At 40.0% G+C, this 24,471-nt stretch overlaps 2 protein-coding genes across 5 annotated transcripts in view; both read right to left on the reverse strand.

Moving 5' to 3' along the window:
- Window positions 1–12,868, reverse strand: part of lepr (leptin receptor) — a 42,289-nt gene extending 29,421 nt beyond the window's left edge. The window contains exon 1 of the mRNA XM_056379025.1: window positions 12,779–12,868. Within this exon, the coding sequence (XP_056235000.1) occupies window position 12,779 (1 nt within the window). The 5' untranslated portion in view covers window positions 12,780–12,868. The remainder of the gene's footprint in view (window positions 1–12,778) is intronic.
- A 5,108-nt stretch (window positions 12,869–17,976) lies between these two features.
- Window positions 17,977–24,471, reverse strand: part of dnajc6 (DnaJ (Hsp40) homolog, subfamily C, member 6) — a 38,245-nt gene continuing 31,750 nt past the window's right edge. For all 4 annotated transcript variants that reach the window (XM_056378914.1, XM_056378911.1, XM_056378912.1 and 1 more), the window contains one exon: window positions 17,977–20,875. In XM_056378914.1, the coding sequence (XP_056234889.1) occupies window positions 20,774–20,875 (102 nt within the window). In that variant the 3' untranslated portion in view covers window positions 17,977–20,773. The remainder of the gene's footprint in view (window positions 20,876–24,471) is intronic.

Consider the following 24,471-nt stretch of genomic DNA (forward strand, 5'->3'; position numbering starts at 1 on the left):
TTCGATAAAATGTCCATGCTCTGACAAAGGCCTTTCTGACTGTAAACTTAGATGATAAATCTAGTGCAAAGTGAACAAATGTTTGGATCTTTTTGCTGTTTTTTTGTTTGTTTGTTGTTGTTTTTTTTTTGCAATTTGAGGTAGTTTGTGGAAGTTTAAAAAAATTAAAATCAAATAACTTAACAAATAACAAAACACATGATGTTCTTAATGTACTTACTTTGGAACCTGATGAAAAATGACTGCAAAATACTTTTGGGAGCTATTTTTAATAGTGGAAAAACATCCAGACAGATGCTCTTACTCACACTTACAGTCGACATGACTCATAAAGACAACATGCTTTGAATTCTTGAAAAAGACTTAAGAAAACACTAACATGCTGCCATGGTTAAAAACCATGATCTCCGAAGTTCCTCCATGAGCCCTTATTTCCTGCCGCTCGAAATATTTCCCATTCTTCCACAGCACAGTATTAAAGTGAGACAGACATATATATTTTTTAAACTAATTCTATGTATAATACATATAAGGGGTCAGCACAAACACACTGTCGCAGCAGCCCCACCACAGTACGCATTCAAAATGAGGGGGTGACCTCATTCTATCCAATGACATCATCCCAACCTGTGTGCAATAATGACATCATCCTCTTGGTATATGCCTCATGTGAAGATGTTTTTTTGTTTTTTTTGGTCCAAATAAATAAATATAATCGGACTATTGTTATCAGCATGGAAGCCAGGAACCTCCTCTGATGTTGATCTTCCTTGTTTTTGTTTGTTGTGCTCCTTCTTGTACCATAATGATCCCATCTAATGTAATCACCTTCGATGTTCAACCTTCGAGGTAATCTTGTTTTTTTGTTCTGAATATTTCCTTGAAATTTCCATGATATAACTTTAAATGTTCAGATATAAAGGGAGACTGGAGCCAGAGAAGGAAGAAGACAACTGCTGCTGCTGTATGTATCTGATTACAGTGTAGGCTTCAGCAACATGCTTTCAGTGTTGGTTTTAAATATCATAATCATATCACTGAATATTGTTTGTTCAGCTGGATAGACTTATTTAAAATGTTAAACCTAATTGTTTTAACGACATTTATTCATTTATTTATTGATTAAATAGATCTATTTATTTACATTTCTTACTCTACTCTATTACCATCATTATCAATATCATTATTATTTCTTATGATTTCAGTTCTTACACCATCTACAGCTGTCATGATTCCTGTGTCAGCCACGTTTATTTTTGCCAATCTACCCCTGTCTCCTCTTCATCCCTTCAGGTCCCGCCCTGTCTCAGTCACCTGACTCCCCTGCACCCACCTGAGCTCACCTGTCTCTCATTCCCTAATCACCCGGTGCTCACTCCTTCGCCCACCTCACCTGTTTCTCATTTCCTATCCAGCTCACAGTGTATATACCAGCTGAATTTTTCAAGCCATTTGTCAGATCGCCTCATCATTAATTGTCTGTGTGTTGTTGTGTTCCTGCCATTCTGTAACTTGTTTTGTTCCTGTGACTATAAGCCTTAATTATCAACATATCTTAATGAAACTGCTCAACTATTCTGACCTGCCTGGTCTGTGTCTACGTTTGGGACTGTCCTTCGTGTTGCCTCATAAACAACAGATAAAACATGGTGAATTGGGGGTTACAAACCCACTATGGATAATTCATGAACTGAAATGATGACAATAAAGTAAAGGAATTTTTTTCTTTTTCCTTTTAGATTCAATTAAAAAAAAATGTAATCTCAGTTTTTAGATTTTTACTTGTTTGTTATTTTGTGCTTGTTTTCTTGATGCCAAGTGATCTCAGGTTATGTGAAAGGTTCTTAAAATTAAATGTTTGTTTCCTTTATTTAACCAGGTAAAGCACTACTGACCTGACCAAGCAGGAATTCAAGTATTACAAAAGTGTAAGAATGCATAATATGAACCAATACCACATAGCACAGTCTTTATAGTCTAAACTAACTTGCAATTGCCGTCCCAAGATACATAACATCCAACAATAAAATGTTTGAAACAAAAGGACAAGACACAAACAATTTTGAAAAAAATAATAAAGTACCATAAAACAACAAGCATCAGATCATCATGACTACATGATTCTCCCAGTCATGATCCCTTTAGTTCTTTACTTTATTTACTGTCTGTGTAGTAGAAAGATTACATTTGATAGATAACCCATTTGGCTCTTCTAATCCACCATCCATCCACCAAGAAATAGTCCCAGGTTAAATAGTCCTGTCTGTGTAAGAGCAGCAAAGTGCTGCACCTACAATGACATCAGTTCATCATTACTCCCGTATCATCACTGCTTTGGGACAGGATTTGACAGCAGAGCTGCAGTGTCATCACTGCATTAGATGAGTCAAGTGTTTTACACTGTATCAACATTATGAGATGAATCTGTCTCACAAACAGACCCCTGTGCCCTGCAGTGTGAAACAGCTGCCCACCTCACACAGGGAAGCTGCTCATGAATAATTAATCAGATTTTTCTGCTCTAGAAAAAAGAAAAGAAAAAGAAAAATCCCCAAGGAGGGGTTGCATACCAAGGAGATGATGTCATGCTTGCACAGTGGTGGGGATGATGTCACTGAAGGGAATGATATCATCTTTTTATTTCAAATTCATGTATGGTTTTGGTTTGATGTGATTCCTCTGCAGGCTCCACATGCAGATCCAATTCCTGTGATCACTGAAGGATGCAGCGTAACCTGATTTTACATCAAATTTCTATCACTTGCTAATGCTTTTCTATGAAAGAGAGGAAATGAGGTGGGAAGTAAGGGCAGATGAAGGGCCATTGTTCGAGAGGAATGAGCCATTGGCACTGGTTTCAGTTTGTCTCTTAAAGGAGAAGTTCAGAGATTTAGTATTGCACTTAACATTTGGACATGAGATATCTTGTCTTTTAGTTCCTACTACAGGTCAACTTCCACAAACACTAGCTCCTACACTTCCTATAATGCAACTCACTGGTGTCTTATAGTAGTAGTAAACACCCATGTCATCCAACATCCACACCACCAGTTTGTAAAACAGGATTTCTGTTAAAAATTTCGAGCTGCCAAGAACCATAAGGTTGAAAACACCATCATCAGGCTTATCTTTTGAGACTCTCAAACAGAAGACATTGTACAAGGCTCTCACAGGCTGATTACTGTGGCAAGTAAAGTAAGTTATGTGTAAAGTTAATGGACTGCCTCTTTAAGACTTCTTTCTAGATTTCACAGTATGTTGACTTGGCTGATAGTGTGGTTACGGATGTCCTTCTTAGTTGAAGATGAAACAAGTCCATCTCCCTATGATTTGCTACCTAACAGAGCAGATATGATACACGCTAGAATAAACCATTGAAAGCAGCTCTGTGATAAAAAGGATCTCATTCATCAGGGCCAAGTTGTCCACTGTCCACACTGGCTCACTGCTGTCTGAAAAGAAGGTCATCCTGTAAGTCATTGACCTTTGGGGAATATTGCATGGACGAGGCCAGTGAGGAATTTAAAAAAAAAAAACTGAATCTATTTTCATATTTCCTGGAATTAATTTCCCTGTCTGCCCCTGCCTGGAATTTTCTTATTGTGAGCATGCAAAATAATCTTGTGTCTACTAACTTGCCATTTAATGCATTTGGTTCTTTAATTGTGTTTTCCCGATCATTTGGAGAATTTTTGTGTCACAAAGCTTGTTGTTTTCATGTTTGTGGAAGGTCGGTGGACTGGACATCCTTATTTCCATTGGCATTATGCCCAGGGTCGCACTATGAATATCCTTGTTACTGAGAAATACAGCTCTTAAAGCCACACTGAAAGACGTGTACGGACTGAGGCGTAGAGGAAAACAGACTAACTATACCTCTTCCTTTTCCCAAAAACCTTCATGTCTCACCCTTTGTTTTTTGAATCACTGAGAATCAGCTGCTGCCTGAGTTTACGTACTTGTTTATGTCACAAATTAAGGTCGTCATCGTCATATAAGGGGTAGTGTGTGTGCTGACAAAGTGTAAGTGTGATGTCTTTTCCAGAGCACAGCTGTATCACATGTCCCCTCGGAAGCCACAGCTGCTGAAATACAAGCAGACCCTGCATTTGTCACGAGTTCTGCTTAATGCAGCCAATATCTATAAAATAAAACCGACCAATAGTTTGTAGCCAGAGAACGATAAAACCTGCTGATGTCTGCCACTCTGACAACTGACAGAAGCTGATGATGCAAGATCAAAACAGGATTTCGTAAGATTTTGTGAAACGATCACAAACAAAATTTTTGTGTGATGACAGCACAAACTGGTCCAACTACTGCTCTTGTGACCGGGTTTGAGAGGGAAAGCTTGTTTGAAGCTTATGTGGTAAAACCACAGCCAACACAACTGAGTGAGATTGCTCATTTTAAAATTTTGGGTAAAAATTTTATTGGCTTTTTTCCTGGACTCTTTGTCATCAATGTAAGGAAGCCAAGTAAGATTCCAGGAAGTCATTGCGCTTGGCCAAGAAATAGTTACAGCAGTAGAATAGGGGTGCTGATAGGCAGATTTTTGGGTGGATTTTGTATCTTTCACACAGAGTCAGGCTAGCTGTTTCCCCCTGTTCGTTATGCTGAGATGAGCTAATTGTCTCCTAGCTCTAGCTAAACACATTTTGGACAGATTTGAGATAATGATCCACAGACTTAGTTGTGAACAATATTTTTTGGACTGGCCCGAGACAAAAAACCTGACTTTGTATTTCAAGACAGAAAATGGAGGTTATCCCAGAAACATCTGTGCTATCAGAGTGCACACAGCAGCAGCATCTCTTTCCCAAGGGTGTGCAAGTGAGCCATGAATATTTTGCTTGAATTATATTGTACCATTTGGGCAATCATCTTGAAGAAGAAAGGACAAATAGCAAAGGAAATGCCAAAAGCCAAGCTCAGATTGTGCAGTAAAGAGCCACAGCCATCATCTATGGAGTGACTGCTTTAGGCACATAACAAAAGCTAGTTGACATTTTGCTATTAATTATCAGAGGCAAAATGTTTCTTCCAGAGTTCCAGCCAAATCAACACATTTTTCCACTGGACTAATTCAGTGTCAAATCTATGTCTATTTGAAGGTGGGAAAATCTGTATCTCTTCCTGGGAACACATCTGCGCACTTCAAGACATTTCGCTAAATTTCACATATTTTCATGAGGGGACACAGTATTTTTCCACTGTTCAGTAGCTGTCTACTGAATTACTGGAAAACCGAGCTTCACATGAGACACAGCACCTGCCAAACACCAACTCCTGTGAGAGACGAAACAGATGAAGAAAATGTCAGGGAAGCAGAGAGAAAAAAAAGAGTTAGTCAAAGTGACGTGCACAAATCGCCATTAAGGCAAAACAACATTTATACTGTGCAAGCAACATTTTGCGCAAATTTACATTTAGGAGGGATTTTTTTACAATATATTTTACTGTATTTGCAACAAAAATCAAACTCTTTCATACATATTGGCATCTCACACTTTGCTCTCTTATTTGTCAACTCAGAATTATCAGAATCACCAAGGCAAACACAACCCAGGGCCTTGACAGTTCACACACCAGAAGACCTTGCGTGTGTGGGTGTGTGTTGGTGTGTGTGTGTGAGCAAAAGCAGCCTAAGTGTGCGACCCCTCGGGTTAACGAGAAAACCACAGCTAATGGATTTAATGGGTTTTATTAACGGTACTCGTCAGCTGACACAAACAGAAGCCTGGAAAACACAGAGTGCGCTGTGTTGTAGAGGTTTGTGTGTGCACAACATGTGAACAACTCACATTACCGCCAGATGTGAGTGGATACCATCTGGTAGTGACACCAGCAAGGCTCAGAGACATGTCTGAACGGTTTGTGGGTTACTTCTTAGCATCAGAGGCCAAAGCAAAGGGCCTGAGGGGTGAGATGAGCATGTCCTCATCTTATGGTCTTTGCTTTGTTTCTTTCTTGCTTCTTCATTCTCTCTCTTCTCTGTGCCTAACACACACACTGACATAAACGCACACCAGCACGCAGTCTGCAGCAGTGTGAGCACGATGATGTGATGAAATAACAGCACTGTATTGACTGTGCGCTTGTTCCCTGCTCTGCCATAACTGCATCATCAAAACATGATGGAGTCACTCATAAAACCACAATCACTGCCTCTCCCTGGGACACAATCTCTGCCTTGTTTCTGCACAGACACACACACACACACACACACACACACACACACACACACACACACACACACACACACACACACACTCATACATTCAACTGCTCTGTCACTTATTCCACAGCAAGCAGATGATTTGCACTCGCACAGCATCACATAGCTGCCCTCTCACTTTCTCCTCCGAGAGACGAGTAAGATTATAGGGGAGTACTTCTTCCCAGGCAGAAAACAAACATGGAAAGAATTAGAGAGAAAGGCAGAGAGAGAAAAAGTGCTGAGGTGTCCCAATGCCGAGCTTGTGCGTCATCAAATTTTATTATCTACAACCAAGTGAGCCATCCCCTCCAAGCCAGCACAGTAAAGTCAGAGTGAGGGCGGTGAGTAGGGGTCTGTCATCTGCTGACAGATCGAGGCTGTGTTAGCACTGCTGTCACCTTGATTTCATTTTGTGACTTCTTTAAAAACAAATTGGGGATTTAGAAGAAATAGAGCCATTTTAAAAAATTGTTCCTTCCTGCTGTTGCTTTTGACGAACCAATCCGCCAGTCAGTATTTTTCATTTTTCTAGTATTTTGATTTAATTTTCAAATGGATCCAAAAGCTTTTGTTTCTTTGTTTTTAGATTATCATCAAAGGAACAGAAAATACGCTCTTTTTTTTTTTTTTTTTTTTTTAGCCATCCAGTAAGGATCAATATCGCACACAGTGGCTTCATACATTCACTAAAAACACACAAGTCAGGGGCCTTCAGATACAGCTAACTATTTTGAAATTAGCTGAGATTGCAACAAACAGGCCTCAGGACTTCCTTCAAGGCTCCTGATGGGAGGTTGTTAGTATAGGCTACTTGCTTCAAGCAAACTATCTTTCAAAATGTCGACTGAAAACGTCTGAGGGGAAAAAGTTTTTGTATATGTTTCCACTTGTCACACTTGAATGTGGGGTGAAAAACCTGACGCCACGGAGACGGGCGAGACCTAATAATTGTTAAAATAACAGTGCTCACTTTCACGCAGTCTCCCGTCACAGGCGTATGTGCTGTTGCACTCTGTGGTACGCCCACACAATGTAAAGAGAGAGGTTCAAACCCTCTCTTCTCTCTCACCTCAACACATTTGTACATTCGCTGCATGAAATATTCTCGCTGGATTGTTGTTTTTCGGAAGTTTACAAAAGTTGTCAAGCACAGGCCGCTCATTTCTGATGTTACATGGGTGGGGGGGCTACAGACGCTGTTTGATGATCCGACAAGCACTTCATTTGAAGCAAATTGACACCTTTTGTGTGTACACGGATGAAAAGTGTATCCACTGAGGGGCAGATCAAAGCTGAATCATCCCTGGCTGATGTGGAAATCTGCCAGAAGAACTTCCTATATTTCCAGTGTGAACATAACTGAACATGGTACCAGTCATTGAAGTTATTGAAATGTCATCGAGATCATGGCAGAAAAAAATCTAACAACCTCTATTAGTTTATCTGATTTGTTGTTGTTGTCTGCTCAGAGTCACATAAAAGGAAGTAGTATTAGCGGGATGAGTGCGCCCTGTGATTGACACATTAGGAAATATATTAATAATAGTAATAATGATCGAATAGAATCTTGTTTTGGTGAATAAAGGAATTAAGTTTCATGCTGAAATCAAAACGTTTCTTCTAGACTGGTGAATGCCATTGTTGGCTGTGTAGCGGCAGCAATACTTATATATAATATTTAAGCACAAATTCACCATTAAATTATATTAATCATCATGCATGGACTGTTAAAAAAGTGGCTGGGGAATACAAACATGGGAATCTTTTTGTTTCTAAAAATGATTGCCTCTGAATCAGCCTTTCAAAAACACTTAACTGATCCAAACCTAGTGCACTACAGAGGGCAGGACCTCTACTACAGTGAATGATTTTAGGCTCGTTTTCTTAAATGTCTTGGATGAATTATGATTGATGAGGAAGTAAAGGGAAGAGTTCAGAAGGTGCAGAAATGCAGCACTTTGGTGTCATATTAACACAGGAGCAACATGTGGGGTTTCCAAACCACTGTGAGTCTCACATTTCCACGTAATGCGCACAAACGCCTCAACCACCCACTTGTGTCTGTGCATGATATGATGTTTTTATTCAGCACCCACTCATGCTAAAGCAGCCTGCATCAGTCAAGCAGCAGGCAATAACATCCAGGCGGCTCTCACGCCTCGAGTTATCCCTGCTCTCTGCCTTAATGTTTCACAGCGTCCTCTGAGACGTCGGAGTGTGCGTCAGTTTGCCACCTTGAGCCACTCAAATTATTTTATTTTTCTCAATGAAAGCTCTGAGGTCATAAAGCCGGGTGGAGAAGAGTCAATTGTGTAGATTAAGGCAACGTTTCTGCTGAATGAAAGCGCTCCATCTGCTCTTTCTGTGTCAAACTCCCCTCACTGGAGCCAAAGAATTAAAGATATTATTTGGTTTATTTTTCCACTGTGATGCTTTCAGAGGAAACATAGTTTGAATTGTTTATTTCCAGCCTGAAGCCATAAATTATTGGCCTTTATTTTTTCTTTCTAATCAAGCTGCTCATTCGTTACAGCTGCCACGGGACTAGGAGGTATGATTTCACCTTTGTGAATGAAAATCTTCTGATACTGAAAAGTGCAACAAGTCCTCCAACCTAAACAACCTGGTTAGGTGTAGGGAAAGATCGTGATATGGTTGAAGCAGAACCTTGAGTCCGAGTCGAGTCTCAAGTCCCCAGTGTTCAAGTCTAAGTCCAAGTCAGAGTCATCACAGTTGATTGGGAGCGTCTGTTTAGGCATCAGAACTTACTGATACTGACAGTATACACGTGAATCCACACGTAGGCAGGTGGACACACACGCCCGCCCTTGTATAAAATTGAATAATGTTACAATATTGATAAAGATGCCAATATCTTTTGGCAAATTATGACGGCCAAGTCTGAATGCAGTCAATGCTCGAGTTTGAATACAAGTCAGAGTCATCAGTGCTCAAGTCCAAGTGGAGTCATGAGTCCTGAAAATCAGGACTTGAGTTGAACTCGAGTCAGAGTCCTGGACTCAAGTCAAGTACTGCAACACTGGGTTGAGGTAATCAAATTATAGTCGTAACGGTTAAAAGAAACACTTGAAACAGGAAACAAACAGCGGTCTCCCATGTTAAAGTCCAATATTTTGTCAATACATCCATCTACCCTGACTTCCTCCCTATGTAGACTTTGTCACTGTGTAACAACATCACTGAGATCCTCCTTTGCTCATAATTACAACAGCCACTATGGAAGAACAGTCTCCAAAAGTGGGATTTAAAAAGCAAAATGACTGCAAACAGTTTATCTCATGTTTCTGAAACTTGTTTTGAAACTTGTGAAACTTGTCTTGCTTGTCCAGCCTTGTGTTTCTTCCCGCCATATTAATGCAGATTGACCTTTTACAGATCCAGCATTCAGTCACAAACCTGTGTCTGCAAATGGATGTCCATGCGTTCATTTGTGTGTTTTTGTGTTCCTTAATAAAACAACGTCACAAAAAAAGAAAACACGGCACATTACAAATCAACCTAAATAGACAGTGAGGGTGAATTAGTGCAGGGGTAAACAGGAACAGAGAGAGAGTGCTTGTTTGTGGATTGTAAATAAAGAGATAAACAATAAAGATTACGACGATAATGTCAGAAAATGAAAAAAGTGGAGAGTAAGCAACATACAAAACCAACCAGAGCAAGTGTTCCAGGAATATTCTTACTGCAACTGAAAGCATCATTATTATCACTAACTACAAAACAACAAGTGAAGCAAAGCAGTTTGTTGACAGACCCACAGCTCTGCAACATTTTGGTCATGATGTGCTGCTCTGCCCTGTGGATCCAAGCTGGTGATGCACAGGAGAGCAGACAGACTGACACACAGCGAGTTGGTTGAAATCACAAGCACAAAATGCTCATGCACAGATATCTAACTCACATGTGAGACCTGCTGAGGCTCGTGCGAAGTGTCTTTAAGCTAAAACCTTGAACCCTGCATCACTGTGGCATTAGAGGAGATCTGCTGATTGGGGGAAAGTGCAGTCAGTCCAAGGACATGAAACGTGTTTATGTTCATCTGTGTGTTTAGCCCGGTGCATGCTGGGATAGGCTCCAACTATGAATAGCAATAAGCAAAATGGATGGATGGAGCCACTTATTGCCAAATCCATTCTGGATTACCAGTGAAACTGACAGAACAAAGACCAGCTCCCAACTCAGTATCTGATTTCTGCAGACAGGGTCGTATAAGTCAAAATCCATCTCAACACCCCACTTTCAGACACTAAAAGTAAAGTTGCTGAATATTTTGAATCATTTTCTTTCTTTATTCTTCCTATACGAGATTACATATTTTCATATTCCAGAATATTTTAAGGAAATAAGGCAGTAAAATACAGCATTATTGTTTTCTTTCCCTGTATAGGTAAGATTCTGGTGGAGAACAAAGGAAGAAAATGAAGAAACTTTTCTGTTAAATATATTAACAGAAAAAATTAATTAAGAATTAATATCTGTCAAATAATACACCGTATGAATAAAGTTTCAGATGCCGAAAGTAAAGCGCCCCTGAGGATTAGACCTCAGTGTCTTTACAGGTAACTACAGCACTGCCTCAAGTATGAACATGAATATCGACTGGAATAGCACAAGGTTAAAAAAACATTATCACTTTTAGCTCCTGTGTAAATTCAGGCCTTTGGGTTCAACAGAGCAAACAGCGCAGAAGCCCCTCATCACCATGGAGACCTCTGTGACCATAATCTCACCTTTTACCCTCCTAGTTTAAATAAACCAAATGGTCAAACAGGCAGCTAAATGCCTCCTGCTAAACGACCATGGCTGTTAGTTCTGACACAGATTGAAAAACAGGAGTCTGAACCTCTGAGAATCTAGTGCTGGACTGGTCGGTTTTTGCCTGAGGCTCGTCTGAAATGTGTCTGTGCCACCTGATCTCTGCTCTCTGTGTTTCACTGAAGCTGCTGACACCAGTCTGAACATAAGGGCTGTGTTCACTCTCTTAAGAAGAGTTCATGCATAGAAAAATATATAGTACCCAAATTTACCATAAGAAGAGCAAGGGCAAGAGTTTTGAGACAGAAAGATACATTTGAGTTTCGATAAAAGCTGCAAACTGTGAGGGTTTAAAGGGATAGATTCATATTTGGCTTTTTCTTGAGAGTGAAATGAGAAGATGGTTCGACATTTTGGGAAATGTGCCTATGATGAGTAGATCAATCCCACACTCACACCTGTCCATTAAATATGAAGAGCCAGCAGACAGTTAGCGTAGCTAGTTCACTGCTCCCAGCCAAAAAATGGTCAAGCACATAACCCCAAGGTGCATGCGGTTTTTGCTCCCCAGTTTGTGTACAGGTGTGATGTGTTTATATAGTGAACTTTAGAGGCAACATGTCATGACAAAATACTGTTTCTCCATGCTCTCTAGATCGACACAGAGGAACATTTTCTGATCTGATGCCCCAATTGGCAAGATGACATCTTCTGTCTGTGCAAGAAAAACTGTTAGAAATCACTGTTTTTGATGCGGCAGCTCGTGGATAAGATTTGGTTAAGTTTAGGCACAAAAACAGTTTGTTAAGGTTTAGGGAAACGGTTCAGTATTTTGGGTTCAGATGAGTACATTATTATGTTATGTTATGTGAACCTCTTTGTTTGCAATCACTGGTGGCCTCCGGTATTTAAGTCCTACGTTTTGATCCATCCCGTCATATTTACTACAGCCACTAAAGGGCTTTGTCACCTGAACTTGACATGTTGTTTTGGGGTTTTTGCTTGTTGAAACACCTGATGCTGTTTTTCTCTGTCATGTCATTTTGGAGGTGTTTGAAGACCTATTTTTGAACTTTGCAGAGAGCCAAGCTGGTCGTTTCTCCCTGTTTCCAGTCTTATACTAAGCTAAGGTAAATGTGTCCCGACTCTAGCTTCATACTTAACACACAAACATGACAGACTTTCTCATCCCACTCTCGGAAAGACAGTGAACATCCCAAAATGTAAAACCATGTTCCTATTCATGTGGATTTTTATGGGCTTCTAAGTAAGACATGCAAAAAACCCATCAACATGTCCCCTTCGCTTTTGATCTCTGACTGCTGGAAAAAACAACACATCAGTGTTATGATCTCTGCTGCACTGCCTCATCAAAAGTTTATAGGAAAAAATATTGAGGTGGAGGAACAATGTAGAGAGATGAAAAGCGGCAGAGACTTGACATTTTATCATAACAAAGAGTTTGTGATTATCAATTACAGGAAGGGAGGCAGAAGGAAAGACAGAGAGACATGTAGAGAGACTGAGGGCGGGAAATCTGCTGTTTCAACATGACAGAAAAAATAGACTAAAGAAAAAAACAAGGTCGAGCCTGCAGTGTTTGCCAGTCATTTCTCCTAGAAAGACAACTCCAGTGACACAGGATTTAAAACAATCAGAAAACTAACAACTCTTTAGGTGTCAGTTTAGGTGTGTGTCATTGTGTGCAGCTTGTGGGGTGTCATTCATCTCACAGCTTTCATTCAGCGCCTTATGAAATGTTGTAATATTGAGAATACTTACTCAGCAGCTGTCCCACGCCCGCAGATCTTCACAAGTATGACACGAAAAGTGAAAGTTCCAGCTCATGTCCTGAACATAGTAACAGTCTGAGAAGTGACATTTTGAAGTCCCACGGACGGACTGCTTTATGTGGAGCAGTGTGTCTCTAGGCATCAGTGGCTATTTCTGATACACGGTGTCAGAATACACACCAATCACCCAGGCCAGGATGTGCATGCATGTGTTTGCACCAATCTGTGTATCTACAGGTGTGTGGGCACAGCAAGCGCAGATAGCATGGGGATTAGATTTTTTCTGGATAAAAACCATCTCTATTTTTGAATGCATATACATGGACTGGAGGTGTATATTTGGAAGTGTGGGCTTAGAGAAAATAAGAGCTTAGCGACAAGCCTGCCCTCTGTCAGTGGTCGCCTCAAACTTTCCCTCTAGTTGAGGTACAAAGGGGTTTTCTGTGTGTGTCTGTGCGTGTGCACAAATGATATGTGATCCCATAATTCCTCTGACGCACTCTAGCCAAGAGCTGCCTTTGGGTTGGGCTGTCACACCATTTACAGTAGCACCCTCCCTGATCCACACTGATCCTGACCAGGTCCAAACAAACTCTGGGATACAATCCCACTTTATCAGTGAGATGTTGAAACAACAACAACAACAAAAAACACTCTATAACAGGATACCATGCTGTTCCAAATACAAAAATAAACACTGTTGTTTAGGGAGAGAGTACACTTTATTACAGAGAAAGACACAAAACATAAAGCTGCTATAATACATATTTTCATAAGAACACTGGATCAAATGATTGTGTATAATGTGAACGCAGTCGCTCATATAATGATGAACCTACAGAGAACTATAGATTATAATTCACCCTCTGAGCAGCTGTCAATGCTAACGCTGGCTAGCAAAACGTACAAATACTTCATTTAATGCAAGCTTATGAGATATATATAATAATAATAATATACAAAAGAAAATTAAACTTACATCACGCCATCCAGGAAGTCAACCAACTCTGCCTGCGCCTGCCGCAAAAGGTTATTATTATATTGTGCTATTGTTGGTTTCCATCACAGCTGCAGTTACATGTAATCCATGATTGTAAAGTGACAGGCCCAAAGGGGAGGTTGCTATTTTTAAACTGCCAGTAAGATAGCAAAAGTCTTCTGACAACAGCAGAGTCAGAAAGTTGACCTGCGTGACACCTGAGGTGGTTTGCAAACACCAGGCAGTCTTAAATCTTGACTGCTGCAGTATTAGAGCTTCCTAGGTATAATCTTGTATTTGTATGCAAAACCTAAAATAAATGCAGATTTGAGCATACGTTTTTATTGCCAATTTTTATAAGTTTAATGACCTCAAGAAGTGGCATCTTGTATCTTTAGCATTTTTCTTTGAACGCAAAAAAGATCAGATAATCAAGATCCTGTACGGTAAACATCAGGCTTCTGTTGTCATACAGTAAGATAAAGCTCATTGTCTTGTTCTCCTCTGTAAATGAACAATAGAGCAGGGAGTTCATGAAAAATAATAATATCAAAACTAAATGAAATTCTCCTTTTTGGCTTCCTGTGTGAAATCTGCACACCCACGCAGCAAATCCTCAATGTCTTGGCATGTAAAATTCCTGTTCTTGCACATACACACACACATACACATACACACACATAACACAACAGTAATCTCATGCATTCCTATTGCATCACATGGGACATATAACAAAATGTTTCCCTCCATCAAGTCAGTGCATGCAGTGAAGATAGTTTAGATTGGGAAATCAGAGACTTTACTGTGTGTAAAGTTTAATGTTCAACTGGACTGAAACGATGGCAAAGGAAGTGCATATTGTGTGGAAATATATACTAAGTGGATTTTCTCATTACGAAACCCATCATCTTCAGGAGTATTGGAGACATAGAATGAAAGTCTTCAGTTTATGATAATCTAAATGCAAACCAGCTCCCTATAATGCGATTTGTTTTGGTGGTCAACAACCCAAATTGACCCTCTGTGTCTCTACCAAGATATCAGCTGCTCCCTGTGTGCCCTCTTACATCATTAGAAACCCACTAAGGAAGAGCCTTGAGAATGAAATGAGTGTATCTGCATTAGCATTTCTGAGTCTGTAATGGCCGCATTTCAATCACTAGACAATGGCGCTGTACTTGAGTTGTCATTAGTACAGCAGAGAGCGCAGGTCACGGACAACAAAAACTCACCGGCACTTTAAAAAAATACATGTTATGGACACAACTTGCCTTTTCTCGTGATAAGCATAATTATATTTGGCAGCAATTTAAAACAGAAGCAATGGATTTTAAATCAGGCTGCTGTCCTGCGTTTCAGTGTTGGTTCATTGTGTCTTATTTTGACCTTTGGCATTGTGGATGCTAAGGTTCTTCTTTCATTGGATCAGCTAGACCAACACTTCGGTCCGGACTGAAATGTCTCAACAAACATTGGATGGTTTGCTGTGAAATGTTAATACAGATATCTATGGCTGAATCCTATTGACTTTGGTGATCCCCTGACTTTACGTCTAACACCACCAACAAGTTAAAAGTGTCACTTATCGTTGTATTACACTGCATTAGTTTTAAATAGGTGTTGCTACTATCGTCTCCGTTGTGTTCTCCGTTCTGTCAGTCACACGCAAACTCATGCACAAATCCTGGCATACAATACAAAACGGAAGAGCAGTAACACACAAAAATATTAACCATCAACAAATCAAAGTAAGCAGTATTTCTTTTAATGGCGATTCACTGGAGAAGCCATGTAAAAAAAAATGTTACTTTTTATGTGCCTAATGAGTTCCCAGCCTAGAGGAGTTGTATCCTCTGGAGACATGAACATTTCCCAGGCAGTCAGCTGATTTTAAGATAACAGCAGTACATAATGTGCTTGTACAACAACTCTAAAGTTAGCTTTTTTAAAACAACATTTTTAATTATGTTGACTTGAAGGAGCAAAGCAAAGAAGAAGATGCACTGACTTCTAAACATATGCAGTTTCAGAGGAACTCAGTTACACTGTCAGCAGCAGGAGGTTTCAGCAGGAGGCCTTTTATCAGGTCACCACTGGAGCACTTAGGGGTTAAGTGCTTTCGTAGTGTTTGGCAGAGTGAGTGAGTGAGTGAGTGAGTGAGTGAGTGAGTGAGAGGCATTATTTATTCAGTTTCCACCTTCACAACTTTACAGCTTCTCTAAGGCAACGGTCCTGATACATAAAAACAATGTTCTCTTGGTTAAATACCGTCTGTCATTTTGTGAGAGCAAGGCGTGCCATTTCCAGGTGAAGCTTGAATTTATTCAAAACATGCTTCACGCTGCTTCTTCGAGAACAGCGTGTCAGTCTATAGGTTGGCTGGAAAAAAAAAATCTATCTATTCGAGGAAGTCAGAGAAAGGAAGCTAACATGCTTCTATTGCTCCTTACCAGGTCATTTATGTGCACATCGAATTTGCCAGTGCTATCAAAGATCATTAAAGTAGAATCAGGTGCTAAGAATCAAAACACATCAAATGCGCCATAGAAATAGGGAACATAGAGTAGGTTTCAAAACAAAAAGTGCTTATAAAAACAGCTTCATGTGTGGTCAGAAACTCTCATATAGCCTCTCCAAATGTAACATACTGAAACAATTTGATTTACTATTTCATGTATTTCCACCATTGTTATGTTCTGATAAATTAAATCCACAGTTACCAGAAGTGATGACCTTGATCTTTTGTGGTAACTTCCCTCAATATGCTTGTCCACATTTAATTTACCCCAAAGGACATCTGTGGTCCCTCTGGCATCAAGATGTTTATTTGAAACATGTAGCAGCTTGACATGAAGATGAGACTTGTGCATAATGGTCTAGGATATCATTAAAAAAAAAATTTTTTTAAATCAAACATCAGACTGTGCTAATGGTCTACATCCATCAGCCCTGAATCTCTCTCAGGAAGTACGTAAGCAGTGTCAGCAGAGCCAGTTAGAGGAAGGAAAAACTGAGGAGTGCAGCAGTAACCTTATTTTACAATGAATCACTGATCGAGGGGGTTATTTTCAATTACCCTAAATTTCCTTCTGGATAGTCAAACACTGACACTGCAGTCCTGTTCTTCCCGGATCTGGGCCCCAAGGGAAAACTTATCAACTCCCCTAACCGATCACATATGAGAGGAGTGTAGCACGAGCAGTGAACAGCAGCATTGTAAGGCACCATATTATTGTAGTCTATGTGCATTATAATCAGTGCAGAAATTTTGCACCACCACAAGCTGAAAATGATCATTTGGTTGAGTCACTATTTTTTTTGGATCTTGTATCATTGTGAGCAAGTTAGCATGCTGATGTTAGCATTTACTGCACTGCCATGTCTAAGTAGCTCACAGAGCTGTGAGCATGGCTGTAGATTAAACCAGTGGTTCCTAATGTTTGTGACATATCTATGAATTGTTGGCAGTTCTATCAGATTTCTACTCTTAACTTTTCGGAAAGTTTTTAAATAACTGATGTATCATGTACTAAACAGAACAAATAAATCAAAATTTCAGAAAAAGTACAAATTATTTTTTCTACCCAAATCATCGTCTCACAACTCTTCTTGTTGTCTTGTGACCCTTTACAGTGAGTCTGACTCTTAGGTTGGGAACAATGACTGTATATACAGTCATTGGTTGGGAACCACTGGACTAAAATGCCTAACTGTGTGTAAAGTAGTTAAAACTACCTGCATCTCAACCAGCTACAATATTTTATATACTTACGGTACTTAAGCTTTAATGCTGCAGTAACAGACTAATGCTGTCAGAAACAGTATCAGCCACAGGGGCCATTTTTCTGAAGAATAAGTACATTTACTTTGATACTTAAAGTATATTTTACTGATAAAACATATGTACTTCTGCTAAAGTGGATATTTGAATTAAGGACTTTTACCTGTAACAGGGTTGTACTGGTACTTTTACTTAAGTCACGTTGTGAGTGACCAGTTCGTGCCATCAATAGTGTAGTTCATGTGCTGTATGCTGCTATCCTCTAGTGTTCAAAAGGAGAAACCACATCTGTGACATTTATCAGCTGTCAGCTGCCTCGTCTTTTAAACCAACCAATGCCACCTCTGTACAGCTATTAAATTGTATAAAAATGAATTTTACTGAGCAACAAAGAGACACATAAAAATGATGGACGCTGCTCATCCCCTCTGTTTTCTGTTTACTATTTATTTTTGTGCACTGCACTTGATCATTATGTACATCCTGTAACGGTAAACAGAACTGAAAAGGAACACATGAACAGAATCTTTACACAATTTAGTAATACTTGAACAGCAGACAGGCAAACACATAACGTACAGTAGTCTGTATCCAAATCTGATCACTTTCATACATACCACAACTTCAAACAACACACATCCATTGACTACAATATAGAGGTTAGCCTTTTAACATAGCCGTAAGATTGCAGATAGAGAATTCAGTCAGCGAGGGAGCGTATGAGGGTTATTTCACATGTAGGTCCTCAGTGTAAATAGAGCACAGAAGCACATACTACACACACTTCCTGTGTCTTGTAAGTCACCAAAGAAAGCAGTAGCCTCAAGGTCAGAGTTCAGTATTTTCAGCCAGAAACCCAGTGTCCCTTCAGGAGGAGCCATTTCGGTCATGACATAACTTTTCTCCTGTTGTTTGATCCATTCTGGGTCTCAAACCAGTTGAAGAAACAGCAATCGTCTTATTCAGTCAGCATCCTCAAAACAGATGAACAAACCGGGAAAGAATGAACTCCAGTAAAGACACAAGACATTATGATGGCTATCAGAAAAGCATCTCATCCTTCATCTACAGCTCTGAAACAATACTGCTCAATTTGCATGTGTGAAAATGGATTTTAAACACATTTTTGAACTGATATCAAGGGTCAAACATCAGAATAAAACAGCTTTAGTGGATTTCACAGTAGAGCTCTATCAGTAACACAAAGTGGAAAGATCAAGATGTTATAGGATCATCTTAGTTTCCTGTGAAAACCTCAAACCCTTAGAAGAAATTAAAAATTGCTTCAGTTTCCGTTTGCTAAAGAGTAAATACACATTTTTTGTTTTTTCGCACATTCGTCACTGGCCTAGTCTTTACACAAGGAAACAGTGTCATGTGTACGTTTCCCTAAAAGGCCGGAGGGAAACCATCATAAAGACGAACAATCACATCTGTCAAATTCACATCTGTTCTGGGTTTAAACTATTACAAACAGCACCTGCAGCACATACAGGCCCTGAAAAAACAGGTGTCGTACCTTACTTTACTGCTGATATGAAATGATATCTGTATTATTACCAAGTATCAGTGCTGTGACAGAAATGTCTCACAAATGTAAAACGAAAGGAATCAGTTAATCAAAGGAAAAAGTAGTGTTTTGATAAAAACTGTGCTGATGACAACAGATATGTGTAGGATTCGAGTGAAATGAAGCAGTGAGATACAGTAAACTAAATGAATTCACACATCAATCTAACACAGTTTACTTATTGTCTTATGATAGAATCATCCCTGTCTGTAAAATCAACCCATATCTTTTATTGCGTTATAAGGAGTTTGCATGGGGGCCAAAGATGTAGTTTTTACGCACATTGTCGCCTCCTCTGTAGTTCGGAAAAGGTATTGCAGACTATAAAAGGCTATACACACAAAAATTGTGATATAATCTGACAAATTACTCCCCTGCTTTTCTAACTTGTCAGACAGTTTGCAGTAGTTCACATTACCTGATGACAAGCGCAGTTCATGAAAACAACAACGACAAAATGAAAATGAACAAAAATAAAAGCTGATAAATAACGAACAATGGCTTTCAGCTGCTTTCCTTCAAAGCTGCACCCAGTGAAGTGTAGTCAGTTTGTGCTTTCACGGAGCTCCCTTGTAAAAATACGTTAGTGTACGAGTGAGTATGCATGAGACCTCAAGGTGCTTCATGTCTGGAACTGTACATGTGCTCATCCTAGAATATACAATCCCCAGCTCCCTGTATATACAGAAACACGCAAGGCTTGATTACATCAGAAACACCAATGATAAGCGGCTCTCCTACAGTACAACATTGTTATGCTTTGTCATATAAATATTAAGTTCAATTTTAGCAGCTTTCTGTAAAAACCCATGTTTAATTCTACTTAGTTTTTCATCTTGAGTTATCTTTGCAATTTATGGCTAATGGGGATGGGAGGCGACCTGTTATCATAGTTACTGTCAAAACCAGCGACATAATTCTTTCTAAATTAGACAACTCATTATTAATTCGAACCTCCTAACACCCTATTTTGGATGATAAACACATTTGGCTTCAGTTCAATTTCACTTCAGTCAGTGAAAAACATGCAGTAACCTGACGCTGCTGCTCTTTTTCTTATTTCTAGGAACATTCAATCGCATGAAAAACTGGATTTGATATGACCGAACCGATTTTCACACAAACTACAAAGCAAATTCTATTTCACCTGCAAAATGTCTTGTGGGTAAATGACTATCTCACACTCTGAATCCCTAGTTAGAGCGGCCTGCTTGTTCAGTTCACTCCCTGATGTGTTTTTCTCTTATCTCCTGTCTCCTTCATCTCTTTTGACCTGCCTCCCCAGAATCAGACGTTTCTCTGTTTTTCTAGTCGTCCCGGTGACTCTGCTTTGATTGGTGGTTTGGTTCAGGGCTAAGGACACTCAACAAGGAAGGACAATGCTGCACCACATACATACAGTAGGTAGGTACATTAGAGCTACAGGGGGTCATTTGTTCAGTTACACTGTTAGTGTGAGCGCTGTAGTTCTGTAGTCTTGTGTCGTCTTTGCAGATCAACTGGCTGTTCTGTGTTTGTGTGGAAGTACGGGTCGAAGCACAGGTATAAAGGCGGATGTTGAAGGGTGTGGCTGTAGTATGTTGACCAGAGATGGCGACACGTTTTTAGGATTAGATGACAGAATCAGCAGGGGGTAGTCTGTCACTCTTTCTCTTCAGTAGAGCGGTTTTTGTCCTTGGCTTTCAAATTCTGACCAGGCGTCATTTAGTTCCATGAAAATCATCTTGGCATATTGTTCATATGGTTGTCCGGTCGCCTGTGAGGGAAGAGAGGAACACACACACACACACAACAGTTAAACCCAGAGGAAAATCACCTTCACACACGTTGCACTTCTTTACTTATCCACATGGGTGATTCAGAGCAGGTGTTTTGCTTCTGGCAAACATCTGGATATAAAACAGAGTCTTTGGCATAACAGGTTGGACCAGGTCAGGAAATCTTAAAGGTGAAACATGCTCTCAAAATTCATTGCAATATCAAGCCATATATGATTCAGTGTTCAGTTTATTCTATTCTTCACTCTCTTGTTGTGTGTATATATATATATACACACACACACACACACACACACACACACACACACACACACACACACACACACACACACACGACATTAATACATTTCACACAGGTGAGAAAATCATTGTTAAAACAGATAAAAGTAAGTGACAAAAAAACTGTGGTTTCATGCAAACAACTTAAACAGTGTGTGGTCAACCAACAAGACTAAAAATGAAAACTCACAAAAACATAAAACATTAAAGAACAAAAGCTCAGAAAAGTAAATCTATTAAATACCAAAATACTCTTCAATTAAAACTTTAAATCTCTGCACAACAAAGATGCAGTTTTCAGACTCCGTTGACACATTTGATTCATCAATAAAAAAAAATAAAATTAAAAAAAAGACTCCTTTTGTCACCGTGATTCATTTTCATCTGTTTTTATTCATAACTTTTATATTGTGTCTCTTTTGTATCTTGAATATGTCTTTAAACGTGAAGCAACTTATGATATCTGATCTAAGAACATGTCATCGACTTTAGCTTGATGTTTGATTTTCAGATACGTTACTGTGGGTGTTTGTGCTGCGGTGGATTTTAGTCCTTTAAATGAACAAGTTTGCAGATCTCATATTTCCTCTCAACATAAACAGCATCTGTGTGTGTTTAAATGCTGGAAGTCCGTAGGTACTTGCATGCTTGTGTTTATGCATTTACTTAATGTGTGTGCGCACCCATGTACCCACATGACTAGATATGATTTTATGTGACCTAATTTGCATTTGCTCAAACTGTCTTAAATAACTACTTAGTTTTTTATGGGATTATACAACAGAATCATATCTGATCTAAAGCTGCCACCAAGTCTACCCTGCTTAAATGACTGAGTTCTTGGACGTGCTGCCGTCTTATAATGATTGATCAGTGGCTATTGATCGTGTGATTCGATCACCTCACCCCTGTGATTGCCTGTACTTTTTGGGTTGTACCTCTGAGCTTGCTCTGATAAAAGAGAGGATGACTAGACGAGTGGGAAGCATTGTATTTTCTTCCTGCGGGCAAACCATAGGTGAGGTCATTTTACTGGCTCTTGTATGGCTCCATTTGTAAGCTTAGTGTTTTACCCCTGAGAGAACAGTATACAGTTATATTCAGTCTCAGTGAGGGGACTCATTGTTGCTGTGCTGTCCTGCGGTGAGTCATTCTGTTTGCTTCCTGCAATTGACAGGTACAAACTGCCTCCCACACTCCAGATGATGGCGTTGATGTTCAGATCGAGCTCGGTGACTCAGTCTACATGAGGCAAGAACTTCTGCAAAACTGCTCTGGAGTCTGTCTGCGAAGACTTTGTGGTTCCACTGGCAGAATGCTCCTTATCCTTCATCTCCTGACACTGATCCCGGTGGAGTCCATCATGGGAGCTCCACTGGCCACGAAAGCCCCAGATGTACGAGTGGATGATATTAATATTTTTCTGACTATGGCATGGCAAGTAGCCAACCACATACACCCTAATTCCAGCTGTTATGTGTGCGGTCTAATGCCTTACACAGCTGGAGAAGGGTTACCTCTGATGGCCTTGCCTGCCTCTGACTGTGACACCTGTCACCTGATGCATATTCCCTTGTCTCAGTCTTACTCTCACCCTGACTGCCCGAGTCTCTCCAAAATGAGACCTCTTCATTGTTCCGGAGGACATGCAAACTGCTACAGATGTCTCAAAACCCCGAAACCTGTTCCCGTACTTCTCACTCCTCAGCCGTTCCCTTGGTGTCTCGAGAATCGCGGAGAGAGACCTGTAGGAGAGTCGGACTGCCTTCATACTTTTAAATGGGATCCAGCACAAACGAATAGTGAATTTAAATCTATGGATTCTGCACCTGAGCAGTGTTTGGAAGCAGCAGGCCGAACTCGCATCAACGCTTTAGCTCACCGCACTGCTCGCTGCTCCATCTCCTCCCCTGCGGGAATGTACTGGGTATGTGGAAACCTTGCATATCCGTATCTCCCTGTGGATTACAAAGGACGCTGTGGCTTGGCATACGTTATCCCGGCAATGAGAGTGGCTCGCTCTTTACCCCAGAAACCTCCTCTTAAACGAGCACGACGCAGAGTCTCCGACATCTTTGGAACGCATCACCAGTCGCCTTTTAAGAACGCACTCGGTCCCCTTCTTCCTTTTTACGGAGTCATGTCTGCTTTAGATCAAATTGCCGACCTGTCTCACGCAGTAGAAGTTATAGCTAATGAAACCGGTAAGGCTCTCATGCTCATGTCGAGCGAACTCGCCTCTGTTAGACTCTTAGCTTTACAAAACAGAGCAGCTTTAGATTTTCTTTTGGCAGCTCAGGGAGGAACTTGTGCCGTCATTGGTTCTGAATGTTGCACCTTTGTGCCTGAATATAATGCTACGATTGGTGATATAGTCACTCACCTTCGTGACACTGCTACCTCTGCTCACCAGGATCCTAGTTCTTTATTTGACCGGTTGAGCTCCAGTTTTGGATCAATGAGATATCACATCGTTGAAGTCATGATTATTTTGGCTGTTTTTGTTGTATTATTGTCATTGTTCATATCATGTGTGAAAAAGTTCCTGTTCAATATTAATTAATGTATAGACAATTAATAATCATCCCTCTGTCCGTTAAATTAACTGCAGGGACCGAAACGATTGTAGTTCCTCTGTTTCTCACTATGAGCCACTGGATCCTACACAATTTTTGGAGTTTGTTGGAATAGTGTTGGTGATTTCACACAAGACGTTTTCTGTGTTTGAAGTTTAGTCTGTGCTACACTCACAGGCCAGTGGCTTGGTTTGAAAAAAGATGATGTGCCATTCTTCAGCGCACCGATCACGATTTAGCGACAGTTGAAACAAAACCTGATGACAGTTGTGGGGGTGTTTCCAGGCCAGAGTCAATCAAATCTGATAAACTACACCCACACAGTCCTGATGAAGCACACTGGCTGATTCGTTTTATAGTGTTAATCTCTAAATGAACAATACTTAAGAATATTTATTTTAACTATATCTTCATTTGTAGCTTCCTAATGTTGCAGTGGTCCTCAAACTTTTTCACAGCAAGGACCCCTAAACTGAGACAACCCCCCATTTGATAAGATTCTCGGTCACCCATCTGATGGTTTATAACAGAAAGTGTTTAAAACCTATGACCAAAATAGTCATACATTCTACCACTGTGTTACTTATGAATGGAATTATAGTTATAATAAATTTCCCAGAATCCCCCTCAAGGATCCCTGGGGGTCCCCGGACCCCACTTTATGAATTACTTGTTGTAGAGAATTACTTAAACCTCCAACTGCATGAAAATATTGATTA

This window comes from Seriola aureovittata, chromosome 6, assembly GCF_021018895.1.
Source record: "Seriola aureovittata isolate HTS-2021-v1 ecotype China chromosome 6, ASM2101889v1, whole genome shotgun sequence".
NCBI classification, from domain to species: domain Eukaryota; kingdom Metazoa; phylum Chordata; class Actinopteri; order Carangiformes; family Carangidae; genus Seriola; species Seriola aureovittata.